The 26835-nt window shown below is 37.0% G+C and overlaps 1 protein-coding gene across 1 annotated transcript; it reads right to left on the reverse strand.

Moving 5' to 3' along the window:
* Positions 1–2148: 2148 nt before the first annotated feature.
* On the reverse strand, positions 2149–21280 carry abhd3 (abhydrolase domain containing 3, phospholipase). The gene is made up of 9 exons (XM_066719252.1): positions 20964–21280; positions 17312–17475; positions 14090–14272; positions 12816–12861; positions 9026–9138; positions 7876–8049; positions 6202–6250; positions 5290–5455; positions 2149–3214 (listed from the first exon to the last, which is right to left on the reverse strand). Exons 1-9 carry the CDS (start codon positions 21123–21125, stop codon positions 3036–3038), a joined length of 1236 nt encoding a protein of 411 aa, XP_066575349.1. The 5' UTR covers positions 21126–21280; the 3' UTR covers positions 2149–3035.
* Positions 21281–26835: the final 5555 nt, after the last annotated feature.

Genomic DNA, 26835 nt, shown 5'->3' on the forward strand with positions numbered 1-26835 from the left:
AAACGTTGTTTCTATACTTTAGTGTTATACTGCTGATATTAACTTATATTTTAAAATGGTTACACTTCTGTTCTTACATGTTACAAATTGATATGACTAAGGGATGTCATATAACTTTTTCATTTTGGTAATATGCATTGTACAATAGACATTTTACATGGATATTAAAACAGCATTGAACACGCACAACACATTGGTCTATATTACATTTACATTGTAGGTTATAAGCTACTAGCCACTTCGTATATGCTTTTAGTCTATATAAGGAACTGAGAAGTGAGAGGTCATCACAGCTGTTTTTGTTTTGTATTAACCGCAAAAAAGAAACCACAAATCAAGTCGTTATGCATTTCAGAGACTTCAAGCTTTGAGCAAATGATCACTAATTAACACAACTGCTGAGGGCACTGAAACAATGCTGGCTTTGGAGATTCACATAAGAAACAGAAGTAGGTCAGATAGTCTAATGAGTCTCTAGCCAGAGGAGGGTTTTTGTGTCACTCTGATTAATCAGATTTTGGTGTGATTCCAGACATTGATTTGTGTATTTAAGTTGCATATGTCAGAGTAGTTAACTGTCTTATTTGTGGTTTCACCAACTCTGCATTATTCATACAATATTCTGCATTTCGTTTGCATTCCTGAGCATGCCTGCAGACATTTTGAATAGCAGGTAGCAAAGGTCAATGCAATTTCAAATACTAGCACAGCTATAGTAATCTATTTTCAGTGACAATGGATATCGTTTGGATAATTAATGTATTGCAGCTGCCCAAAGTTTACAGAGGTTTTGCCTTGCCTATCACATGCTAATGATAAGTGGTTGCTGATAGAAACTTAAAAAAACAATCTGTCCCTGATGAAGATACAGATGGCATACCAGCATCCAGTAACCTTTACGAATGGTCCAGGACCTTGTCATTCAGCTGATCTATGATCCCTTTATTTAAAATGGGTATATCAACATATAAAAAGACAAAAATTGCAATGTACATAAAATAATGTTATTTACTATGGAAAATCATTTTTATTTAGATTTTTTACATTTGCTAAACAAACAGGAAATTTGCATCAAAGAGAGGTTATACAAATGTAACAGGTTTGTGGGCCAGGAAAGAAAAGTATTGCTTCCAGAGGTTGAATCATATCTTTGTCCTGCTTAAAATATCCAGAGAGATTTTGTTGTTGTTGCCATGCTGTATTTAAATGCATATTACAAAAAAAAAAAAAAAAAAAACATTTTTATAGTGATACACATGGAAGATTAGTATATATTTTTTTTTTACCAGCAGATGTCTCTGCTTCCTATCAAACTAATGTACCTGGAATCTGGGTATCCTATTTAAAATGTCATTGACATTATCTTGCTAGTTTTTGAATGTTTGAATAATATAAGAGTGAAGTATATTCCATTAAATAGTTACACGGCAGCAGAGGAATTATGAGTAATATTCTTGTATTTCTGATTCCCTAGAGATATTGGAAATATTTTCCTAATTTATAGCCATAAATTGGATATGTTTTGAAAACTTGCTTGATTGGTCTGTGCAGATTTCAACTCAGCAGTTATTAATTTCACTAGCAGGGTAATAGTAATAAGCCTATTGGTTTTTTAATAAAACCCATGACCTCAGAAATGTGCAAATGGACATTTGTAATAATCTCTTGAGATACAAGTATGACGTTTTCCAAACCTTGGGGAACTGAGGTGACAAACACCTTTAAGAAACTGCAATAAGTCAAAAACTCAGCAATCCGTATCCTGGTTCAGGTCTCGTTCAAGTGTAGAATGTGTTTACTGACTTCTAGTCGAGTATCATCTTGACATGGTTTTACTGACTTTTAAATCCTTCAGCCCAGTGAGGTCCTGTGTTCTATGTGTTTCCATTAAAAGACTACTCAGTAAAGGTCACATGGGCCTCTAACCTCTGGAAATCCCTTTAAGTAAAATGGGCACACTGGTTCTTAAATTCCACATTATTTGTTTAAAATAGCATTCTCTAAGACTCAATACATTATGCCATTTGCTTTACCATTCATTTACACTTTGTATTCTGTGCACAGGCACTAAAAAAATATATTATCGTTATAAAAAATAATTTAATACAGATGCTATATCAATGTAAATGACTCACTACCAATCCAGTATTTACTTTATAATTTATTAAATACAGGAAATGCATATATAATATATATCTATATATACATATGCATTCATTAACATACATATTTGTTTACATTAAAATCTTATTGCTGCATGAACATGTTCAATTCCACCTTCCATCATGTACTTATCAATATACATTAGCAGAGGTATAAAATAAGCCTAACATTGTGCTACTCATTACAGTACAATGCTTATTTTTAGTCGTTACTGTCAGTGATTCATGCAACTGAAATCAAAATCCCATGAGATAAGTGCATTTGTTTTAAAGAATTACTTCAACAAAAATAGTGCATTTTCACATTCCTGTTCATGAATTACTAAAATCATTTTTCTGTCAGACAGTTTACATATAATTTTAGCTATTTGGTGTATGCAGTGCTACAATGTGTGAAAAAGTGCATTATTAGCATATAATTTCAAAAGAGAATGTAAAATACTGACTGTGGTCTTGTTTGAGATAAATGAGAAAAAAGTGGTCTTAAAAAAACATTAAGACAAGAAATAACTATTATACACAATAAAACAAAATCCCTGAGGACTATGTCTACTGTTAATACTGTTAAGAGTTTGATTTGTAATAAGAGGTAATTTAGAGTAAAATTAATTATACAGTACTGCTTTTAACTTAAAAATTGTAATTAATTCCCAATGCAGGATTCACACTCACTACAGACTTGTGTAGACAGAAATGAAAGAAGTGCTGTTAAACATTGCAGCATGTTCAAGTAAATGTTCAGGTGATTTCTACTGGCATCTTTGTTTTAACACTGAATTTACGTACATCTTGTGCGTTGGTATTGATGTGCCCTTCAGAGAGATTTTTTGAATTTTTGCATGGCTAGACAAAAGGAACTGCTGGTTTGAGATGTTAGAGATCCTCAAGCTTTCTTCCGTGCTCAAAGACACCCTTAGCGAACTGCCTGAAGACCCGATCCATGTAGGTGCTCTGCCGTGGCCACAGTCCCTCCAAGAACCCAATGTGGCCCCCATGGGAAGTTACCAGGAGGGCTAGGTTGGGGTTCTGTTTCACAGCTTCCACAGGAATAGCTAAGACAAAACAAGAGCATAGTACGGTATGGTACAGGAGGAGGTGGCTGGGGATTAGTCTTGCAATGTTTTTACACCAGAGCATACAGTAATTTATGAGGTGCTTCTGTCAGCAGAAAATATGGGTTGTAGAGGGATCTGTGTACACCTGGTTTGGAATTTCCCCTCAGATGTTGTGTTTTATCAGATCTCAAGTCAGTCATGTGATGGTCTTGAAGGCTCATGTCATAATGATAAAAATATGTTTTGCATGAAATCTAAACATGCCAGGAGTGAGCTTAGAGGAGAAAAATAATACAACACAGGATGTCTAGAAGCTGCTGCAAGACAGGAGACAGGCGTCTATTTTCTCTCTACTGAAGAAAACCACAAAACCGTAAGGCATCTCAACTATTACATTAAAAAAAAATCTATTCAAACTATATTGCCATTAGTGGATATTATGTTTTCTAATCATTATTCAGAACATGTACTGCCATAAACAAGCTTTGTGACTGAGATATTTATATCCTTCACTTCTTAGATTAATCCAAATGACCTTTTATTCCAGGTCAGCTCTGGCTGGGGTATTCCGTTGTGAGAATTTGTTCTAACTCAGCGATTAATGTAATTAATCCTGTAAATGTCAGTAAATGGGCACCCATCACGCAAGGAAATACATATTTTGTATTTTAGAGTTACTATAATTATAAATGAAATCAAGTTATATATATATATATATATATATATATATATATATATATACAGTGAGGGAAAAACGTATTTGATCCCCTTTCACTCATTAACATGCAAATCAATTTATAACTTTTTTGAAATGCATTTTTCTGGATTTTGTTGTTGTTATTCTGTCTCTCACTGTTAAAATACACCTACCATTAAAATTATAGACTGATAATTTCTTTGTCAGTGGGCAAATGTACAGAATCAGCAGGGGATCAAATACTTTTTCCCCTCACTGTATATATATATATATATATATATAATTCAATTATCAGATCAGCTAAGACACAACCCTGCTTTGAGAAGTCAATTAGAATTATATAAAAGAGTGATGCGGTAAGTTACAGTATCTTTTCAACAACCCACATTCCCAGGTTATTAATTGTATATAATTAGTATTGCCTAGTAACTGAAATTAAGCCTTTCATTGGCTTCATTGAATGTATGATGCAGAATCAAAAGTTTTAACTAATATACAGCTAAACTCATTTAAATGCATTTCACCATAATTCAAAACTTGTCTAAGTGCAATGTATTTTGCTTGTATTACTAATACTCTGCTTGATCTGCTCGAGTAAATGCTGGTCACTGTTTGTCTATCTAGGCAACATCTGACCTTTGTATTTTTCTGAAAGGGGTTCATGAAGACGCTATGGGAACCTTGATCTAAATTAAATGTATGATGTATTGCAGGTGCTCAGTCAAGCTATGAAACAGGGAGATCTTTCTGAGTAAATCAGCCTTACTGAGCCACTAATATGGGAAATAAAAAAGAATGACAGCATAATAAAGTAATATAAGCTTGGATAGCAATGATAAATGGCAAAAGTAAGTCACCTTGGAGGAAGTTGGAGGAACTCGAATGAACTATAGCAAACGTGCCTTACAAACCTTTATCATACTTAGGGCCCTGTGTTTTGTGTGTCGTGGCTTTTTACACTGAAATTCAGTCATACTAAATGCAGGGCCCTAATCATTGCACATTATGTCTTCCCATGGTAGTTAACCACAGTGAAGTCTTGTTGAACCCATAAGAAATATGTAAAACTATGGTAAAACCACAGTAAAGCCATGTAAAAAGTGCACAGATCCTAAGGTTAATTTACCAGGGTGAGCATGCATACAAGTTGAGTGCATGAATCAGATCTAAATGTGCTGTAAGATACTGTAGGGGACATTCAATGATTGTCAAAACATTGTTAAAAAACAGTATAGGAAAATAATGTGTCTGTCTTGTTTTTTAGTTCCTGATCATGGCAGCTCCTACACTATCTAAACCTGAATTGTAAGACTGTTTAAAAAGAAGAAACACAACAACACAAAAACCTTCTCTCATCCTCGCTCTGGATGCTTACCATGGCTTGGTGAGAAGACATCATCAGCTGCATTTAAGCAGAGCATAGGGATCTGCACTGACTTCAGCTTGTGACAGGGGCTGGCATCTCTGTAATACTCATCATTGGTCGGGTATCCAAACATGATGGAAGTAAACCGCTCATCAAACTCCCTTATAGTTTTTGCCTGCAACGTTTACAACTCAAATCAGTCACGGAGAGCGTTATAAGAACGTACTTTTCAGAGGGGAAAGCAGTTTCTCTGGAGTTTGGGGGTTTTGTTTCAACACAAACTGTATAAAAACAGTACTCAGAAGATGGAACAACAAGCAAGAAAAGAAACAAAACACTTATGTTCAGGACATTTCTCTTATCGACATCCTTTTCACTTAACAGGGAAGGAAAAGGTCCTGAATAGATTTGCCAGCCAAGATGTTTCTTGCTCTTTTAATTAAACACATTTTTCAACACTTTAAAGAACTGGGGGGAGTACAAAATCCCTTACTGCCAGACATAAGCAGCTTGGTTTGAGGACTGTTTGTGAACATAGCACTGCAACAAAGGTCATGAACCAAGCTCCCTGAAGCACTAATAAACTATTGTAGATCTCACCAATAACAAATCTAGAATGGGCTTCAGTATAATGTCAGGAGAGGCTAAATTAAACACAAGAAACTACAGCAAATGAGCAAACGGAAAGCTGTAGAATATGTTACAATAGACAGCATGTACCAGTACCATAAAACAAACAGTGCTTGTGAAATGATACGTGCACACAAACACGAACAGATAGTAATTTCTATGACAGTTTATGGTCTGTTTGATTTTTTTTATCTTTGAAAAAGGCAAGTAACAGTAGGTTTAAGTAAATAAGTAAGTCATGATTATGTTTTTAATATTTACTTTACAGCCAATATGCACCACTACACTTACCTTCATTATATGGTCGATATCAAAAAGCTTCTCAAGAATTTGCCTGTGTCTGCAAAACATATTTTAAAAGATTAGTAATACAATAATAATAATAATATTTTGTTTGTTTGTTATAGATTTATTAATTCCATCCACACTATCAATAACCCTACACACAACTACATTTCAAATGTGTTATATTTAGTATACATTTTATGCATACCAAACTGTAAGAATTTCTAGAATTGATCAGCAACTATATTGGACTTATCCAAATTAATTCCTTTTACCTCATACAGGCCCTTTGTGTATCTGCCTTTCTGTCTCTGTCTTGAGAAGTATGTAGCCGACAGAGACTCAGTTCTCAAAACAACTGATTTCCCTTGACATGACACTTTCAGAGAATGAGGTAAACATGGCTATATTGATAGCGAACCTTCCTGTTGTCTCTGAGAGTCATCCACAAGGTTACAGAAGTGGTGAGGTGGAAATGTACTAGATGGACTGACATATCTACTCATCAGCTATAATGTGTATTATTCAGTAGCCAATATAATCTGTTAGCTTTGCATATTAATCATTATTTAATGCATATTCATTGTTATTCCCATATATAGACTTTTCTTTGTTTGCTTTCAAGTTCTTGACCTATAAATAACCACACCTAGTTTTCTCAGGGCTCAGAACCTATGCTTAGATCCTCCATATCTCTGTCACCTATTTCTCCATATTATTACACATATCTTATTGATTCACTGTGGTCCTGTGGATTCCTTATGCTTCACATTTCTTACAAAACTAAGGAAAAACAAAACAAAACGTAACATTTAAAATATAAAAAACATTTGTAATTCCTTGCCTTTGCCTTTAACATTACTTATTCCAATGTGAGGATCTATTACCATACTTTACTGCTTCATGAAGCTTTGAAAGCCTAAATCAAATTATGTTAGTATGAATCTGAGAATGAGGCTTGCTGGCACAAGCACTAATGCTGGTATTTGGGTCTGAGTCAGAAAATAAAGCCCACACTTAAACATGTGAGTGACACTGCTGTCTGGGTACAGAGCTGTGGGTCACTCGGACAGATGGAAGTGACTCTGTCTCAATCTGCCAGAAAGGCAGATTATTACAAGAGAAGCAGTGATACCAAATGCATATCAATCATTTTATATCTGAGACTGCTTGAAATAGTAGAAGTATTCCACCATCGCAATAACATATCAACAATTGTGAAGGGCTTAACATGGCTAGTACGATTTTGAAAAAGAGACAAAAGATGGTTGCACAGCAATTTCTAAAACCTTATTTGCGTTACTTAATAAACTACTATCAAAGGGTTTATATAAAATGCATCATGTATCAATTTGCTGCACCTTTAAAATATAAATAAAGTGTTTTATATCAATCAGGCTTTAAAAATCACTTTGTAATCAGCTTCCTTTTATCTTGCCCCAGTAGTACATGTAGTTGTAGTAGTCCTGTTATAGTTTAATAACATCATCCAGTCAAAATGACAGTCTGACTGCCAGAGAGGGGGGGGCAGTTTCTCAGGGTGGTTTACACTTGGCTTGGCCACCACACACTTGCATATCAGAAAACCTTTTCAGTACAGTACGATAATGATAGGCTGGAGGGAATCAGTCATGCCAACACAATAATCGGTGTGCTAAGACCGAGGTATTCAGCACTGACCTGTTGACAGAAGCCTGCAAGCAGCTGGTTAAATACGAGTTGAAGAGAAAGCGGTTCAGAGTTTTTTCCAGCGAGGCGGTGCACTCAAACACATCCCATCCTGCGGAGAAGACCGCAGCGGCTCGCAGGCAAGTCTCCCGACCTTTCCGCCCTAGGTAGTTAGTCAGCATCATCCTGCCCAGGGATAATAGCTGTTTATTAATTTATTGTTATACACCATGGTGATTGAAACTGTATGGATGTGGCTTGGTCCAAGTTGGTTCTGTGCCTGGTGTAGCATGGTGGCTTAGCTCCTCTCCCCTCCACTCACATGCTCAATATAAAGAGATTATGATTTTTGTTTCACTAATGCCTAACGTTCTGGCACCCTTCATCTCTGAAGATTAGTAAAAAAAGGGTGACTTGAGTGGGTCAAGGTTATCCAAACGCAAGGGTTCACAATGAAGTGTTCTTTCCTTCTTTGGTGATGCCGAGTCAGCAATCAGTCTACAGTACGTATAGGTTTTCAATACTCAGTTACAGAGTAGTCTTTGGTAACCTTTGAAAGATTTGGTGAAGTAATATCTTAGTTATATAGCTAGATGAGGACCAATTAAACTATATAAATGCTGTGGAGAAAAACAAACAAACATAAAACACGAGTGTTGTTCAGCAAGTACAAGTGAACTAAAATAGATTATCTTGTCCAAGAGATATGATGGCAGAATGTCTGAAAGGACTTGTGACATATCCCACAAGTGTAATCCCAACACATTGTGCTGCCAACCACAGGGATAAACACTGCCTGACTGGAGCTGCACGTCCTTGACATGGATACAAGCCTATTTCACTCCAAAGGACTTAAGTATAAACATTGCAGGAAAAATATCTATACATAACAGAGAGAAAAACAATGTCTCTATGGGCTCTTAGCTTGTGAGACAAAACCTTACTGCCATTCTGTAATGCAGGTATACTGCATCAGGTAAAAATAAAAACATGATGAGTATACATTCTTGCTATACATGTTACAAACTTCTACTACACTGGTCATAAACATGAGTTTATTAAATAGTGTTTTTACATTTGGAGGGTCAATGTCATACGGTGAGCCTGAGAGTTTCTGGAGTGGAATACAGGTTAAAGAGACGCTATATGCCTGGATATATACCCCCCCATTGAGACACCGGCGGCCATCAGAGGAGCTCCAGCGATGGTGCTATGGATGTGATCGATGACAGCCTCCAGGTCCTCTGTGTTGGCAGCGCAGTACGTCCTTGGAGTCTGGTGTGGAGTACACAGTGTAAGTTTCAATAATAAATAAATCACTTCCTACCAGGCAAGGAGACCTAACATACAGACAACAGCAGGAGGCACACAAAACAAGCAAACCCTTTCCATTAAAACTGCGTTCATTGGATTCACAGAAATGCCACTAGGGGAACGTTTGCAAAAATCAACTTCTTTGCTGTAAGTACAGTATAAGCATACAATACAAATGTGACAGAGAGGCTGATCAATGGGAAAACCTTTTCCAATGGTCAACAACAAATTCAGGGTCAGAAGAAGCTTTTGATATTGGAGCTTTTACATGCCACTGCTAAAATAATGTACGGGAGGGAAATCATTATTGTATGGATTTATTCCTTTTACTGTTGATTTTTTTAATCAGTGTTTGCTTTTGATTTTTTTAAATGTTAACAACTTGTATTGAGATTAGTCTACTAAATAATGTCAGTGATTTTTCACCAATCTAAGGATTACATTGGTCAAGTGTGACAAAGATTAACCACCTAATGGGAGTAAAATCACACCTCATAGGTCAGCTACTGGGCCTCTTTAAGCTTATCACAGAAAATGAATCCAAAGCACCAAGTGTTCTTATTACTAATAGATTCATTAAACAATTGTATTCATTTTACACTTGGCAAATACTGGCTGTTTGCAACTGTTTCCAATGTGATGAATTACAATTTATGTTTCCAAAACACAAATGAAAGGCTGTTTGTGCTGAGTGGCTATATTAACACACCTGAAAAACAACGTCCTAGTTCTGAAAGGGCTGCCCTCCCAAGGACATGGATATCATCACTAACGTTCACTGTGCAATCTGAGCGGTGTGGCTTGCCTCATTTATTATTACGCAGTGTATGGAAGCTGGCCTGCTCCACCTTTTCACATTTGTACAGGGCTGTCTCCGATCGCAGGCCTGCCTGACCGATTAAAAAGATTGAGAATGTGTTTGGATGCCATTCCCTCATTGGTGGAACATCCAGCCATAATAAAGGCCAGACCAAGGGTGGGTAAGGCTGACTGTTGTAGGTTTTGGTTCAGTCCTGTTTTCAATATTTTGGCTTCTGTGTTTTTTGCAGTGGATTGTTTTGTTATTTACTAAGTTGTTGTTTTCAGTTGTTTTGTTGTGTTTTTGTTTTGTTTCTTAAAGATCCGGTGTATGCCGTCTTTTGTCTTTTGGTTAGGGTACATTTTTTCCCCAACCAAATCTGCTTCTGTTGGTCCTCCATAACCCCTGACATATAATTGGTGGGGGGGAGTGAAAATACACTGGATACTATTTGAATCACTAATTATTTCTACACTTTTGGCAAGTGATATATTGTATGTCAGGTAACTTTAAAGAACTATTATTCTATAACTGTACTCTGGTAATGCTAACTGAATCTGCCAATGGAAACTAATTTTCGGTACAAAATAATTAAGGGGGGCACAGACAGTTGAAGTTCTTTTCTCCAACAATTATACGCATTCACAGCAGCTAACAGGAATATAAAAACAACAAACAAATAAACCACAGACAAACGCGTCTAAACAAAAGATCTTTTCACTTACTGAATCAGTAAGGACTTAAGTTTGGCATTACACTGCTTGGTAGACCCAGCTCCATGAAGGTGCAGAAAATTGAGAGGCAAGATCTACACCAGTGGCACAGTGCTGTCATTGACACACTCTAATGGGTTAAGGAGAAACATCAGCCATCACTTTACTGGGCTAACTGCTGCTTTGTCATTGGTGTCACACACAGTTTCATAAAGCTGCATCAACATGCACTTTAGGTTTGCTGAAGCTTGCAATAACCAGTTTGTTCAATAGCACATTCAGACCAGGTCAAAAGGCAGGTATTTTGCATATATTCACATGTTATTTGACTAATATTGACAGATAAATGAATGATGTACCTCCACTTCCCCTTGTCTTGGCTACAGGCTGCTGTACTCTTAGAGCAAGGTGATAAACACTAGAGCATTTTCTAGACTAGACTTTTCATTTGTCTCACTATTATTCTGTCCTGATTGTTTTTAGTTTTTTAATAACTAGCAGATTTATTCCTTTCAATTATTCTCAAAGGGGTAACTATATATTCTAAGAAGAGATCAAGTAAATTAACTCAAGAAAGTTTGTTATCCTATTTTAACTTATTTAACCAAATAATTATTTAAACTATATACATAAATATATCACAATAACAATACAAATCATCCTGGTTATAAATACAATGTATGAAGGTTTAAAATGTTTACATTGTAAACTAGTAGTTATATGTCTTATGTTGTATGTTTTACAAATATCCCATGGTGATGACATAAACAACATGGATGATATTCTGTCATGCATGTCCAGCAGCTTAGTTACATGTTAAAAAAAAAATGTTTTTAAATCTTCTAATGATCAACCCACTGATCAACCCAAGCCTTGGCGAAGCTGAGAAATGTCACTATACAGTCACCGAATCAAAGTTTACATGACTTTTCCAGCTTTCTGCTAGACATGTGTGTGATGCTAGGGGGATACAGATCAAAAACTGAATGCTCAATTTACATGATCTTTTAGCAATGTGATACATTTTATATTTTGTCACAAACATATCAGGAAGCATTCACAGTTTTCCAGATCACTTTGTAACACACCCATGAAAATCACATTCAAAGAACGGGACAATGAGTGGAAATTGAGAGTAACTCGCTATTAGATCGGTGTACCTAATAAAATGGCCAATCAGAGTATTTCAAGATGTTAAAGACAAACCATACAAGTATACACGAACCATGTCTGAGCTTAGTTTGATTTGATCCCCCTGGTGAATTACAGTAAAACATCACACAAATAGGTATGTAATCACTGACTTGTTTCTTTGGATGATGGTGAACCTGTTTTGTAGTAAAATATGGCCAAGTACAACTTCATAGCATAGAGCGATTTAGAAAATGTCAAATAAATACCTTGTAAAGAGTGGAATACATTGGACTGAATACAGTTTCAACATTTGCATATGGCTGCAAATAAATTAATATAAAAATGCTCCTGCTAAATCTGTCTCTTTGCAGACATAGCAAGGGCATTTGTATAATAACAGCCCTCACTGTGCTGAGCACAGCCAATCTAGAAGAGGTGGCAACGGCATGGCCTCCAGCCTGCACATCTCTTGACAGCATTGATACAGGAGTATGCAAGTGTGACCGGCTGGTTTTCCAACTTTCAAGGTAACTCTGTCCCAAGAGAGTTTTGACAAAGTTCTTTAGAAACAACCTAAGCAATAAGGCAGAAGGGAAACACTAAACCGATGCATTTCTAATACATATTAGAAACAAATAATGAGCAAATGCAGGTACATTTGCAGCTCTACAATCTAGTCATACATTTGTTTTCCAGATCTTTCTCTGGAGTAGAAAAAATAGAATGGTAATATGAAGGTTTTAATTGTGTAAGAGACACTGTCATCCTTGGGACTGCAATGATTGTTTTGGGTATCTATGGAAAAATGGTGAGGATCAATTGCTTAATTATTATCAATTGATAATTATTCTATACCACATGAACTGACTGGAAGATTAATGAATGTATGTGTAGATTCCCTTCACATCAGTCAACAAAATGCTCTCTTTCCACTTAAAGGGTTTAATCTTCCCACAGAGAAAAACATAATCGGTAAAAGTATCTCTTCTTACCAAAAGTCTCTCATTGGACACTCCTCTGTTGTTAAACACAACACATCTGAAAAGAAAATATATGTTGTATTATTTCAATTTCCTGAAAAAAGCAATGCAGCAATACGTCTATATATATATATATATATATATATATATATATATATATATATATATATATATATATATATATACTGCTGTTCTTGTACATCCCTGCCCATTTCTCTTAAACCTGCTGGCGAAGCACCCTGCTGCGAGACAGTGAAGAATGCTAGGCTGCACAATGCTGACACGTCTTCTATGGACAAAAGGTATTGCAAGCAAAGCTCCCCCTCCCCACCTCCTAACGAATCTGAATGCCCTCAAAGTACACCTTTTTCCTGCAGAAACAGGACACTTTGACATGCTTCTTTTCATGAAACGTCTAGCAGCACATCAGCTGGGTTGCAACTAAGCATGTGTATTAAGCTCTAAAACTGCTAGGAGTAAGCTCTAATGCACTAATCTATAAAGACTGTAGCAAGACTAATAAGATGCTGAGTTTGCCATTGGTGTTTTATGTAATCAATCTGAAAGAATGAGTGCAACTGTTTTAATGAATTGCACCCTTTCTGTTGCTCACAGTTGTGCAGAGTAAGCAGCTCTTTATGCTCTGATCATGTGCACAAGATTTAAAAAAGAAAAAAGGTATTAACACTCCTACAGGACAGCAAACTTGTAATCTTACTTCCACACTGGACATTTTGGATTATTTAAGATGCTTTGAATATTTTAATTATATATACATAAATATGTTATTAATCAATTAATCAATACATTAATTAATAAATATAGGGCTCTAGATCGGATAAGTACAATTTCTAAAATGAAAAGAATCTCCTACCACTAATTTTTTAAGGACTGAGTGTAGGGCAGGTTATTGACATTTGTTCTCAATATGACAGATAAATGCCTCTTTTAGCAATTCGAGGTTTTACAAAATGTGAAGAAAAGACCCTGCAAACAATCTTGAGCAGGAAGGGATTCCTTTAAAAGCTCCATTAGTTTGTTTCAAACATTTCAAAACAATTCCACAGGGTGATGGCTTTTCACAGGCGTGTGATTCAATATTCCTTGGTTAATAAACATTAAATATCAAAACAGATCCAATAAAAATGATGTAAACTGAAAAAAAACGTAATGGTTTAGCCAACTGCCCTCATGAGGTGAATTTGTTTTTACAGAGGTTTACACACTCAATATCTTGTGACTAGGCTCTGAGGGTCCTCTGCCCCGTGCACACTGCTGTAAAGTACCTGTAGCCCAGATCCTGGCTCTGCTGGACCATATGGAGGATGTAGGACTCCATGCTGGTCCCTGTGAGTCCGGGGAGCAGGAGGATTGTGGGCCGAGTGGTGGTGTCAGGGTAACACACGCTGTCATCATTATCAAACCAATCCAGGGAAATCTGTCCTCCGTCTGCCATCCCAAGGAGCTCACTGGAACATCCAGGACAAATAGATAAAGCACAAACTTTATTCTCCTCTATGTGAAGCAAAGCTTTACCCACTCCTGATTGTAATGCAAACCATTTCACTCATCAGAATGCCAATTGCACTTACATCCCTTTGAAAAATGTTCTTATATGGTGCCTCAAGGTACATTGTTAGATCTGTTACAAAATGCTTGATATAATGTGACAGCAGTGTGACCTCTGGTGCAGAGGGTTGTGGGGTCAATCCCAGGTGGGGGGCACTGTTGTTGTGCACATGAGCAAGGTACTCTACCTAGGTTGCTCTAGTAAAAACCCAGTGGTATAAATGGGTAAGTGCATGTAAAAATAATGTGATGTATTGTTGCCCTGGATAAGTCTGAAGTTTGAGGAAAATTACCTATGTAGTTGTCATTTGTTATCATTCAGTAAATTAAAATGTAACTTTCTAACAACAATTTCTATTACTGCATTATGTTTATCCGCTTCAGAATACAATTTTGATTTTAAAGTAAAGTTGTTTGAATCAGTAAAATCATACAACGATCCGGTCCTTGGCTGTGAGAATCAGCCCCATCTTTGATCTCCTTTAAACGACTGCCATAATTACGTATTAGAGTTCTGTTATATAATGTTACTGAATTTATAAGTTGAGCTTGTGAAAAAAACAAACTGTTTCAGTTCTTGCCCGAGCTATCAAAGCAAAGAAATGCAGTTCAGTACTTTTTTTTTGGTTAAAGCTCATGTGTTTGAAAATGTATGCAAGATAATAAACACACATTGTTTTAACAAAATGTATTAAATACTCATTACTTTCCTAAGAAATGTTACAAATGTTGAATCACAAATTGTGCAATGTGTCATAAGGGGTTGAGCTTTTCCTTTTATAATAGAGCACTTTTGAATGAATGCACAGTGCGGCTTGTGTAGAGTGCAGCTGACTGTAGCCGATTGTGAGCTCTCAGAGGAAATCAATAAGCTGCAGTCCAGCCTGACTGGTGTGTCTTGATTATCACAAACACTAAACAATTACTCAGATCGACTCGGTAGAAGCTGAGAGTCAGTTGTCCATGAGAAACTAGAGAACAGGATGAAATGACAGAACCAGCATTAGCTATGCTGTCCAAGGAAGGGCCCACAATGAAACCCAAGAGGATACTGTAGGATTGCTGCAAAGAATCGTCCTTGTGCTGTACAAATTCTACTTGATTGACAGGAAGTGTGTCAACTCTGACTGCCACTCCACAGACATCAATGGAGCTGGAAGTCCAAAGTCTACTATCCCCTGTCTTTACCCAGTTCAATCAACTGGAATATTTTATGGTTTTCTCTATGACTTAATACTTCAGGTATTTATAGGATTTGTTTGTTCTTTTTTGATTTTTGTTAATTACTGGAGCTGCTCACATGTGTGACTACATTCTGCCTAAGATAGTGTATGATTGTTTAAATGCTGATGTAGAATTTTTTATGGATTTTAAGTGTGTTAATTAGTGATTACAACCCAACTAATTGGATAATTGGATAATTCTTCCCCCAGTGCTGCCAATTAGATGATTATTCTGATGAAAAATCCAACTTGGATAAAAATACAACAGGTTGATTGTAGCGGAGAAAGAATTACCAGAGTTGGCACTCAGAGAGTACAGGAAGACTACAAAGTGTTTGGTAGGCAGGTAGAGAACTTTAAAATTGCAATTTTATTTCTTACCATCAATTTGTAAATGCATCAATTTGCCATTCCCCTGGACTCCCACTGTTTCATAACAGTCAGCTCCCAGTGAGTTTTAATCTCCTCCTCATGCTATTGGGTAAAAGGGGACTCCACTAACAGAGCTATGACTGTATTTTTAATGAGGCTGTAGTCTTTATGCGAAGTTGAGACATCAGTTGGTTTTCAAGGTTTTTGTTACAGTACAGGGTCCAGATATAGTGTTTAAATATCAAAAGAGTAGTAGAGCTATTTATATAGATTTATTTGTAGCTAGAGTTATTTTTAGATTTCCACCTGTTTCACTTTCATAGTTTATGTTAACACGACTAAGGTTTCTTGAAAAACTACAGTTGCTTAATATTTTCAGTAATGTCTCAATGTTGTAGGCAGACCATGTTAACATTTAGGATATCTGCATTCTTGAACTCTCACCCAGATGTACCACCTGCCAACTTGCAGAGAGCAAACCCTGACACGAAAGCAAATATCACACCACACGAACAAAATACAAAGTCCAAATACTTCCATAGGTTGTAAACTCTGGCCGCAATTACAGCTTAAAGGACAATTATTCAAAATATGACCTCCAAAAAACTGAATTTACAGTCATTAGTCTGATGTAATTCACAATGTATTTCCAGTAGAAAAACAAAACAAAGAGAATTCTTAAAATGTTAATTTTAAAAGCTCTTATTTTAAACAATAATTTAATCAGTCTGATTATTTAATCAGTCTATTGTCTTCAGGGAGGGAGTGAGCAACCTGGTTTATTTTTGAAGAGCCAGGCAACCATGTTCAATTGAGTGCTGAAGGAAATTTTCCATTTTAATCTATTTGAAATCCACTTATGGGCTAAATGAACCACTGTTCCATAATCGTTTACACATTGTCCTAAAGCCATTGTACTAACATCTCAAGAAAAAGGTTCATTTTGTAAGGTATTTTAATTTGCTTTCTAAGGAATGTAAAGCAGAGATTAATTGAACACAAAGGAAGAAAGAGCTGACTGTTTTGGGAAAAATCAAAGACAGGCATACAACAGTGATGTAACTCAAAGGTCGTTTCATGCATCTATAGTACTTTTCCAAAGAGAAACAGACCTAGATCTTCCTATTATCTTCCATGTCACAGATTTTGAAATAAAATTGCTATCTTAATGTTTATGTATGAAGCCAATTAGGTAAATGTAAAACTTTTCAAGAAATGAATTAGATAATTCTTCAGAGTACGGATTTGTCTTCATGGACTTTCACTCATAATGAGATTTTCTTAAAGCATGGAAGGTGTGACACACTTCAGAAGAAGACCTTGTTGTAAATCTCTGTTCCTTACTTTCTGTACTCCACCCAGGGCTTGGCAGTAATGAATGGTCTGATCAGTGTCTGGATCCGTCCTTCCCAGCACCAGAAAGTGGGGTAATATGTTTCTGAAAGCACCGGACATTGCTCCTTAAGAAACTGGTGGAACGTCTTTCCCCCGGAAACCAGCTGAGGTTTCTGCAAAGGTCAAAATACATCAAGAGACACATCAATGCTCTTCTTTCAAAAATGTGTTCAGATGAGACTTTTCTCAATTGCTGGAAAAAAAATGCTTTTCGGCAAGTGTTATCTTGAAACATCTACATCACCGGTTACAGAAAATAAATGTGGAATTTCAAATAACTTTTGAGAAGTAAATCAGGGACCAGTTTCTTCAGACACGTCTTTATTGAACGCTTGATTCGTATTTTGTTTGACCAATATTAATTATATTTCTCCGTCATCAATATCACAATCAGCCTCATTCTTTCCAAGCGGCATTGTTTTCACCCTTAAAAAACAGCCTTGGTGCATACCACGTGTTGGGCTGTATGATCAAACTTATTGAACCTGATTAAATTAATTTAATTATACTTTTTATTTTTTTTAAACTGCAAAAGTTTCATTACATCACCATTACATGCATACATCTTTGCTATACACCAAGCAATCTAATACCAGTACTTACACTTGGCAGCTGATCTCAAAATGTGCTGTCATCCAACAAAGTCATGTTTGAACATAAATTTCGGGAAAGAATAATGTTAAAGTAAAAGGTGTATAAGTTAATTAAATTATGTCAGAAACTGTATTAACTAATTAAAAAGAAACATCTTACAGAACAAAAAATAAATTGTAGGCACCTAGCAGACAACATTGACAACACAATAAGCCTCTGATTAGTTTTACAAGTGGCTTTTGCCTAGTTTTATACCATAAAATGAAAACAGCATAACCCTGTGTTGTCTGGAAAATTACCCACACTGTCAGCAGTTCAGTGTGCCATGATATTACAGAACAGAAGCAATGTATAATGTCAGGAGGTTACGACAAAACTGCTGTCACGCTGAATTAGCTATTAACCCCACTTTTTAAAAGCATGTTTATCCTTTTACAAGCCTGTGTCCAAATTATATATATAGCTTTGGTCTTGTGCTTTGAATCATTGTCCTACTGAAAGGTAAATTTTCACATCAGTTTTATGTCTTTAGCAGACTGAGACAGGTTTTCCTCTAGTATTTGCCTGTACTTTGCTCCATCTATTTTTCTTTCAATCCTAACAGGTTTTCCAGTCTTTGCTGAGGAGAAGCATTCCCATAGCATGATCCTGCCACCACCATGCCTGACTATAGGGATGGTGTGGACTGGGAGATGTGTTGAGATTGTGCCAAATGTAACACTTGGCACCAAATGCGGTGTTGTCTGAACACAACACATTTTGCAACATTTTTGCAGGATCACTCAGATGATTTGATGCCAACTTTACGTAGGCTTTGAGATGGCTTATTTTTTAGTAATGTCTTCCTTCTTGCCACCCTGCCATACAGGCTAGCTTTGTGATGTGTTCTGGATATTGTTGACTGATGCACATTTTCTCCCATCTCGTTGGCCTCACAGTGGCATCCCTCACCAGTTTCCTTATTGCCTGGCACCTGCACCTTCCATTTCATGATGATGGAGTTTACTGCGCTCACAGGGATATTCAGAGACTTAAATATTTTGTGTACCCGTCTCCTGATCTGTGCCTTTCAATTATTTAATCATTGACTTGCTTGAAAACCCTTGGTCTTCATGGTTGTCTTTGACTGAAATTCACAACCTGACCAAGGAACCTCACAGAGACAGGTGCTTTTATTCTGAAATCTTGAGAACCACTATTACTGCAAACAGATGCCATTCAACTAATTGTGACTTTTCCATTGTTATTTCATATTAATCTCTATGTATTTATTTTTGTTTTTAGTTTATTCGTGTGGAGTATATATATATATATATAGTACATCCACTCTGTGTACTACATAGATTAGTATTACATAGTATTAAATATCACGTTTGTATAATGTTTTCTCTAATTTTACATTATGCAGCTATTTGTCTCCTCAGAATGATTAGATTAAGTGAAAACCTGGAAGCAAAGTAACTCTCAAACATAAGAAATAAAAGCCTCTTCACCTTTTTCAGCAGGAGTTTGCAGTGCTTTGCCTTTATGCATTCAATGTTTGACTGTTAGTGAATACACTTAGAATATGTTTCAAATATTTCAGCCCTAATGTATTAAGACAATCATTATCTTACAGATTATAGTTATTTGTAAGAAGTTTATTAATGGTGTAAAATTAAAATAAATAACATGAACACTAACACAAAAATCTGAATTCAGTGAGGGCAATATCTATGTTTATTAACATACAAACAGTTTATCTTCTCCTTCCAAACAATTGCAAAGTGCCCTCATAAACGACCAAACCTTAATGTGATGTTACCAATCTTCACGTGATGGAATTGGGTCATCCTTAGCCTAACCCTTGAATTGGACATTTTTAATTTAACATACTTTATAAAGAATTTTATGTATGCTTTTCCTACCACTGCTCGTATTAATCAGATTAATAGCCAATAATACTATATTCCTATCTGTACCTTTGCCAGCAACATGAGAGGTGTTAAGCTGTGAGAATGCTTTGGTAAGAAGGGATCAATAGTGGACTACCCTAAACAGTGATATTCACATATATTTTAATGTTTGGTTGTATCATTTCAATAGACAAGGAAATCCACAAACATACAGTAATTTTAGTTAGAATTTCTGAATTATGGTCACATAAATAATCATAATAAACACTGTGTAGGTATTTTTTGGTGGACTTTGATATGTATGAAATTGGTAGATAGTTTACATGACATTACTCAAATTATCAAAACTTTTTCATAACATGATTTACATTGGAAGTATCATTTTCTGGTGCATTTTTATTAAACGTTATAATCATACGTTCTGCTATACACAAACAGTTAATTTAATTACTTATTTAAGCACTTTTATTATTATTTAGGCGTGTTTTAACGCATAGACAGTTTATTTTGTTTTTTTCCAAAAAAAATTTAACTATCACCTTTTTCATAGCACAAAGCAGATACGGTAGAATAGATGTATGTGGTCTCTTCTAATAAATACGGTTCTTTCGCATCATTTCTTAATTACTTAAAAGGTTTTTGGCATGTTTTCTACATTTGTTACAAATAAACTGATTATATCATAGACACCCTTCTATGCAATATTCATCCTGGGGTGGGGGGGGGGGGGGGGATATATGGTTTCGCTCACAATCCCAAATGCTTAGCTAGCTATATCACATTCAATATCACATGTGTGCATGGCCAGATCAAGCTGTAATTACGGTAAATCATTGCAGGTGCAGAAATAGGCATTATGATTTATACAGAATCACATCAGCGGAATATGAATACACCAATATCATTGATAACGTCTATACCATTGTGCATGTGAATAATACCATAAGAGATTTCTTCGTCCAGTGGTTTAGATCATTCAGTGACAGCGGTGTACAGTTACACATGGCTTCCAAGCCAAGGCAATAGTGAATGAGCTTCATATTAGATTTAACGCAAAATGAACCCCTATGATTAGGAAACAAAAACGCAGATGTCAAGGGTAAGTTTCATACCTTTGCCACAGAGCTCAAGTAGTAATATGCATACGCCGCGCTGAAACCCAGCACCAGTGACAGTCCCACTCCGGAGCCAAACAGACCAACTTTCACTTGATTCTCCCAATAAAGCGACAGATCCCTCGTCAACACGTTGAAATTGAACTCCAGTGTGTTCATTGCCAGGTCCAGGTACCACGCGTGCAGAGAGAGTGGAGGGCAGCTGCAATGTGAGGCGGGCACAGGCGGGCACAGGCGGGCACAGGCGGGATGGGGCGGTGCGGCGCGGTGGCTCTGGCTGCAGCAGTCTCTCTCACCAACCACTAGGCTCTGCACTAGAGAGGCTCTGAATGACACCTGCAATGTGAACATCTCAGGGTACAGTACAGGCTGGGCAAACCTGCGCAGGGTCCTTCCCAGCGTGAGAACTTCACTACACTGCCTGAGCAGAAATGGTGCATCCAGCCTATAGGTGATTCAAATACATGATCCACCAGCAGCGATATATAGAAAGGAAGAAAATGAAATGAATGTTCTGATAACGGATATTGTGTAGCCTGCCTACTCTTATATACAATACCATTCAGGTGTTTCATTTTCCACAGATTGTGAACCCCAGGTACCCTGCAATACTGTAAAAAAAAAAAGTATTTGCGCCCTGTCTGATTTTCTGCATTTTGTTATCACATTGATTTTAGCCAGATCTTTTTTGAGGTTTGTATTAGTATATAAAGGGAGTATAAGAGAGAGAGAGAAAAAGATGTGTTTGGTGTGCAAGGTAATCCAACATGCAATCACCAGGTATGAGAATGGTATGGCGCACCTGCTCAACCCAATTAAAGCGGTAATAAGAGTCAGCTGTTTGGGCCTTGCCCAACATAAGTCAGAGTGAAGTTGTCAGCACACAGGTTCTAGAGGCACATAATGCCACCATCAAAACAAATCCTGAAGGCCTCCGGAAAAAGTTGATGATGACTATCAAGTCAGGAAAGGGTTACACAGGCATTTCTAAAGCTCTGGGGCTCCACTGAAACACAGTCAGAGCCATGTAGTCCATATTGAATCTTCCCAGGAGTGGCCGTCCTGCCCCAACTCTCCATCAGCAAGGGCTAAAATTGTCCAGGAAGTAAAAAAAAAAGGATCTGCAGACTTCTCTCGCCTTGGCTAAGGTCAGTGTTCATGACTCCACCATCAGAAAGACACTGGGCAAAAATGGGATTCATGGCAGAATAGCAAAGCAGAAACCACTACTTATGAAGAAGAACCTGAATACTCATCTCAGGTATGCCAAAAAGCACCTGGATGATCCTCAAGAGTTCTGGAACAATCAAAAGTGGGCCTTTTTGGCTGGTAGGGGCCCCATTATTTCTGGAGAAAACCAAACACTGCATTCTACAGTAAGAACCTCATACACAGAGCCAAGCATGGTGGCAGAAGTGTCATGGTTTGGGGAGGCTTTGCTGCATCAGGAACTTCATGCCTTGCCATCATGGAAGGAACCATGAATTCTGCTCTGTATCTGAGAATTCTACAGAAGGTAGTGTGTGAGCTGAAGCTGAAGTGTAGTTGGGTCAAGCAGCAAAACAATCCAAAACACACAAGTAAGTCTACATCAGATTAAACGAAGAATAAGAAATTGAGTTTTGGAATGGCCTAGTCAAAGTCCAGACCTAAATCCCATTGAGATGTTGTGGCAGGACCTGAAATAGGCAGTTCATGCTCGAAAACACACAAATGTCACTGCGTTGAAGCAGTTCTGCATGGAGGAGTGGGACAAAATTCATCCGCCATGAGAAACTAATCAATAACTAAAGTTTGGGTCTAAATACAACATTTGGTTGCAACTATTGAAGGTGAAATTTCCAGTTATTGAGTCCAAAAAGGCAATATTACTTTGTACACACAAGGGTATTGGTTATTGCATAGCTTTCTTCAATAAAATAAGTATCACAATTGTGTGTTATTTGTTTTTTTTAATTAGTTTTGGTTGAAGATCTGTTAACATTTAGTGAAAAATACAGGAAATCAGATCTGAAAGTTCCAGTTTGCCCAAAGGATGTGTAAGTTCGATAATACATTTTCATTTTTCACAAAATTGTACATTTTAAAGCTAAGGATAGGAGCCTCTGCTCCTATTCAAACCATGTACTTACTGTGTAAAGGGTGAACACATCTATTCTTTGTGTGGAAGATCCAGATTGAAGGCCTGGAAAATGGAGTCTGACAAAGACCATGTTTGTTTCCCTTTGTTGAATGATCTGCCCTTGGTATAACTGCTTTTTTCTGCTAATTCTTCAACAAGATTCCTGTGATAGAATTAACAGCTGTTTTGTGTTGTCCATAAATACAGTTATGTGTTCAGATACTATTGTACTAACTTATAGTACATACCCCTTGCTTTGCATTACTAATACTCATATTATTTATTTTGATTTCCCCCATGCCTCCTTTCCCTTAGCTCTTAATGATGCCTGCACTTACTAGCTTTTACTATCTAGGATCTAGGAGTTGTATTGTTTACTGTATAATTCCTATACAAGCGTGTACATTGGAATTTGTAAATTGCATTTTGCTTTGAACTGTACTGTATTTTTGCACTTTGTATTGCTCTTATGTTTTGTAAGTGGCCCTGGATAAGGGCGTCTGCCAAGAAATAAATAATAATAATAATAAATACAAGTATTTAAGGAAAATTATGCATATATATTTTTAAGTAAAAAGTAGGAATAGGCAGTTATTTCATTTTGTATTTATTTGTTTGCTAAAATTCCTTTGTCCGCGTTTAAAATGGCATAAGTATCAGGATTCAAACCTATAATCTTCTATTTGCAAGTCCAGGACTTGAACATCCATGCAACACTCTCACCTTTATATCAGGTTCAAATCTTGGTACAGAGACAAGCAGGCGATATTCTTACAGTGAACACTATCTAGTAATTCAAGGCCAGCTGATTTTTATTTTTACAGTACACTGTGGATTGCAAATTCAAAGGGACTCTGAAAGCTTGATGATTCTGCCACCTTGAGGATGCCAATGGAATTGATTTTGAATGTAATAAATTCCACAATTAAATTGCAAAAGATATAAAGATTATCTTCCAGAGCTTACATGTGACATGTGCAATTTCCCTTTTCTAACACCAAATATCACTGTGTTCTTGTCCTCACAAGCACAAACCTCATCACAAGGCACAGCCAGGGTCATGCTGAGCTGCAGCCTAACCTGGCAGACACTGGGCACACCAGTCCATCGCCGGGTAGCAAACTCACCACAGTCACATGATTAATGACAATATAGAGTAGACTATCAACCAGAGCAGAATGTCTTTGTGGGAGTAAAGCACAGCACACAGCAAAAACTTTCGTGGCCTTGGGGAGAAGATGTAAACTCCACACAGGCCTTACATAAATACACTTGTAATCAAATTGAAAATCCTATTGAAATGTAGCTTAATTAGGAAGATTCACAATAAACTATTGCTTTGAATAAACTGATAAGCATGCTCAAATATTGTTCTGTAACATTTCAGTGTGTTTAGCATGGATGAGGTCATCATTGGTGTGGTAGTGAAATAATAAGTGGGTATACTATATGGCCTTAGGTTATGCTGCACTTTTTTCCCATACAATAATTTTGTGGTAGGTAATTGTCTGGTTAGGCCAAATTGTAGAATAGCAGGCAGTGATATTACATTGTGACCTCAAAATAAGGAGCTTTTCCAGATCAGCAGGGACACACGGACCCGGGGAAACAAATGGAAATTGGGCTTCAAGGCATTCAAAAAATGTGGCTGAAGCGACAATTTGGGAACATTTAAAAATAGACTGGATAGGATCCTTGGATCACTTAGTTATTAATGGACCCTAAACAAGCACGATGGGTCGAATGGCCTCCTCTCGTTTGTAAACTTTCTTATGTTCTCATGTTCTTAAGTGTAATGACATGAGAGGCAGAGTGATTGAACAGAGGTATGTACTGTACCAGTGAAATGGCCACATCTGCTGGAGGTACCCAGTATGACAAGAGGCTGTGGAAATTCCCCTACCACGAGACATGGGGAAGGCATGTCAGCACAATTAGGTAAAGCTGTTTGTTCTACACCTAAAAGGACCATGCCTTCTACTGTTATTTGTTGAGTACCCTGGGGGGGAAGATGTGGAGGGTGGCTGCTTGAAGAGTAACAGTGCTGTCTGTAGTGTGTGTATTCTGCAGTTTACTTGATTAAACATTTAGATTTGGACTGAACCTGACATGGCATAAGACCTTGCAACCAACAGAGGAGGATACTGTTGCAGAATTTGACCCTTGCTTTGGATGCTAACCTACAAGAATGTCTGTGTAAGTATAACTTGTCAGTGGGAGAGAGGACCACTGGAGCCAGGAAAACCATATAGTGGCCTGGTGATGGTTAGGGCTTTTTCAAAATCTAGTCATTGCCCTAACAAAGAGCTAACTTTATTTTCTTTATCAGCACCAAATTAAATAAAAACATTGCAATTGTCAATTTATATCTTCTTCTCAAATGTAGTTTATGTAGCTTTACCTTGTTCAGTAGACTCATTTAAGATCTACAAATAATCTGTGAACCTCTTCCTTAAACTTTACAGAGATCTTGAATTTGCATTAAGCTGTCGCTAGTTTTTCAATAAATAAGTGATACACATATCATTGTTGTGAAGAGAAGGATAGGTAGGGCAGTGCTCCTTGAAACCATGGAAACAGACAGGAAGGTCATCTGTTAAGATGCAATGTAAAAGCCTTGTAATCCATTGCAAACAATCCCCATAGATTCTGCATTAATCTTCATGCTTCTATGTTGATCAAAAATAGCAAAGAAGAAAGACTTAACAGAGAAATCCGTTTTATATCCACAAGAAGCTCCCAATCTGTATCAATACAACAGTAATTGTATCCTTTTTAATGATGAATAAGCAACAACTTGTGTCAATTTTAAAAGGAGCAGGTGAATGTAAAGTGAATGTATTGTTATACACATCTGGAATGCAAATAAAATACATGTAAAATTCAGGAAGAATATAGATTTTAATTTGTCAGATATTAGAGGTATTTTGTCGGCAGTTCAGGCTTGTCTCTTCATCTCCAAGTTTCAATACAACTGCCCCCCCATTTATCTAGTGCAACAGGACATTGAGGTCCATGGAGCGTGAAATCCACCTCATTAAGAACACGTCTGCCAGAAACTGGAATTCTAGCTGTTTCATAACTATATCAACATATTATTCTATAAATATTGCACCTACACTGGCTCACCAACTACTAGTTTTGGTTAAACATTACTCTTCTTCTTTGCCTAAAGCATTCCAAGACACATGCTGATTGCCTTTGATATGGTTGCCTGTTTTCCCAAATCTTCCTATGTGGCCACTGAAGCTCAAAAAATTGATTTCAAAAGTTCAATTGTTTCACACCCTTATGCTGGAAGGCTTTACAACTATAGATTCCCATATACTCGCTCATTCAACCGATCTAGTATGTTGACCCTTGGGTGACTGTTTTCTAATTTCGTTTTGTAATGACAATTGAATCAAACTGTCAAACTGAAGGGACCAATCAGTATCAGCTAAACTAAAGCCAGGAAAGTTTTTTTTTTTTTGTGCCTTCATCTTCTTATTATTACTGGTTACATAAAACATCCAAGTAACCCCCTCCATATGGTCACACGTTATTGATACAAAAAAGGAGACTCAACCAGAGAATATACAAAAGGGAATGGTTTGTTATTTTGGAACGTCCCAGACATTCCCAGTGCAAACGTCATACCAAGCCTGCCCCACTCTTCGCTCCACTCGTGTTTTCTGGCATCGATTGCTTTCGCCTACCACGCTGCTCCTGGCCCCGCCCCCGCCGTTGACGTACAGCGGCGAGAAC

Source organism: Amia ocellicauda, chromosome 2 (genome assembly GCF_036373705.1).
Source record: "Amia ocellicauda isolate fAmiCal2 chromosome 2, fAmiCal2.hap1, whole genome shotgun sequence".
In the NCBI taxonomy this organism is placed as follows: domain Eukaryota; kingdom Metazoa; phylum Chordata; class Actinopteri; order Amiiformes; family Amiidae; genus Amia; species Amia ocellicauda.

Excerpts from the sequence above, each read along its gene's own strand:
- abhd3 (XM_066719252.1), bottom strand. The coding sequence starts at position 21,125 with ATGAACACACTGGAGTTCAATTTCAACGTGTTGACGAGGGATCTGTCG. Across the intron at positions 14,273-17,311 it reads CCCTGGGTGGAGTACAGAAA|TGAGCTCCTTGGGATGGCAG; the intron begins GTAAGGAACAGA and ends TGGATGTTCCAG. Across the intron at positions 5,456-6,201 it reads ATATCGACCATATAATGAAG|GCAAAAACTATAAGGGAGTT; the intron begins GTAAGTGTAGTG and ends TAAACGTTGCAG.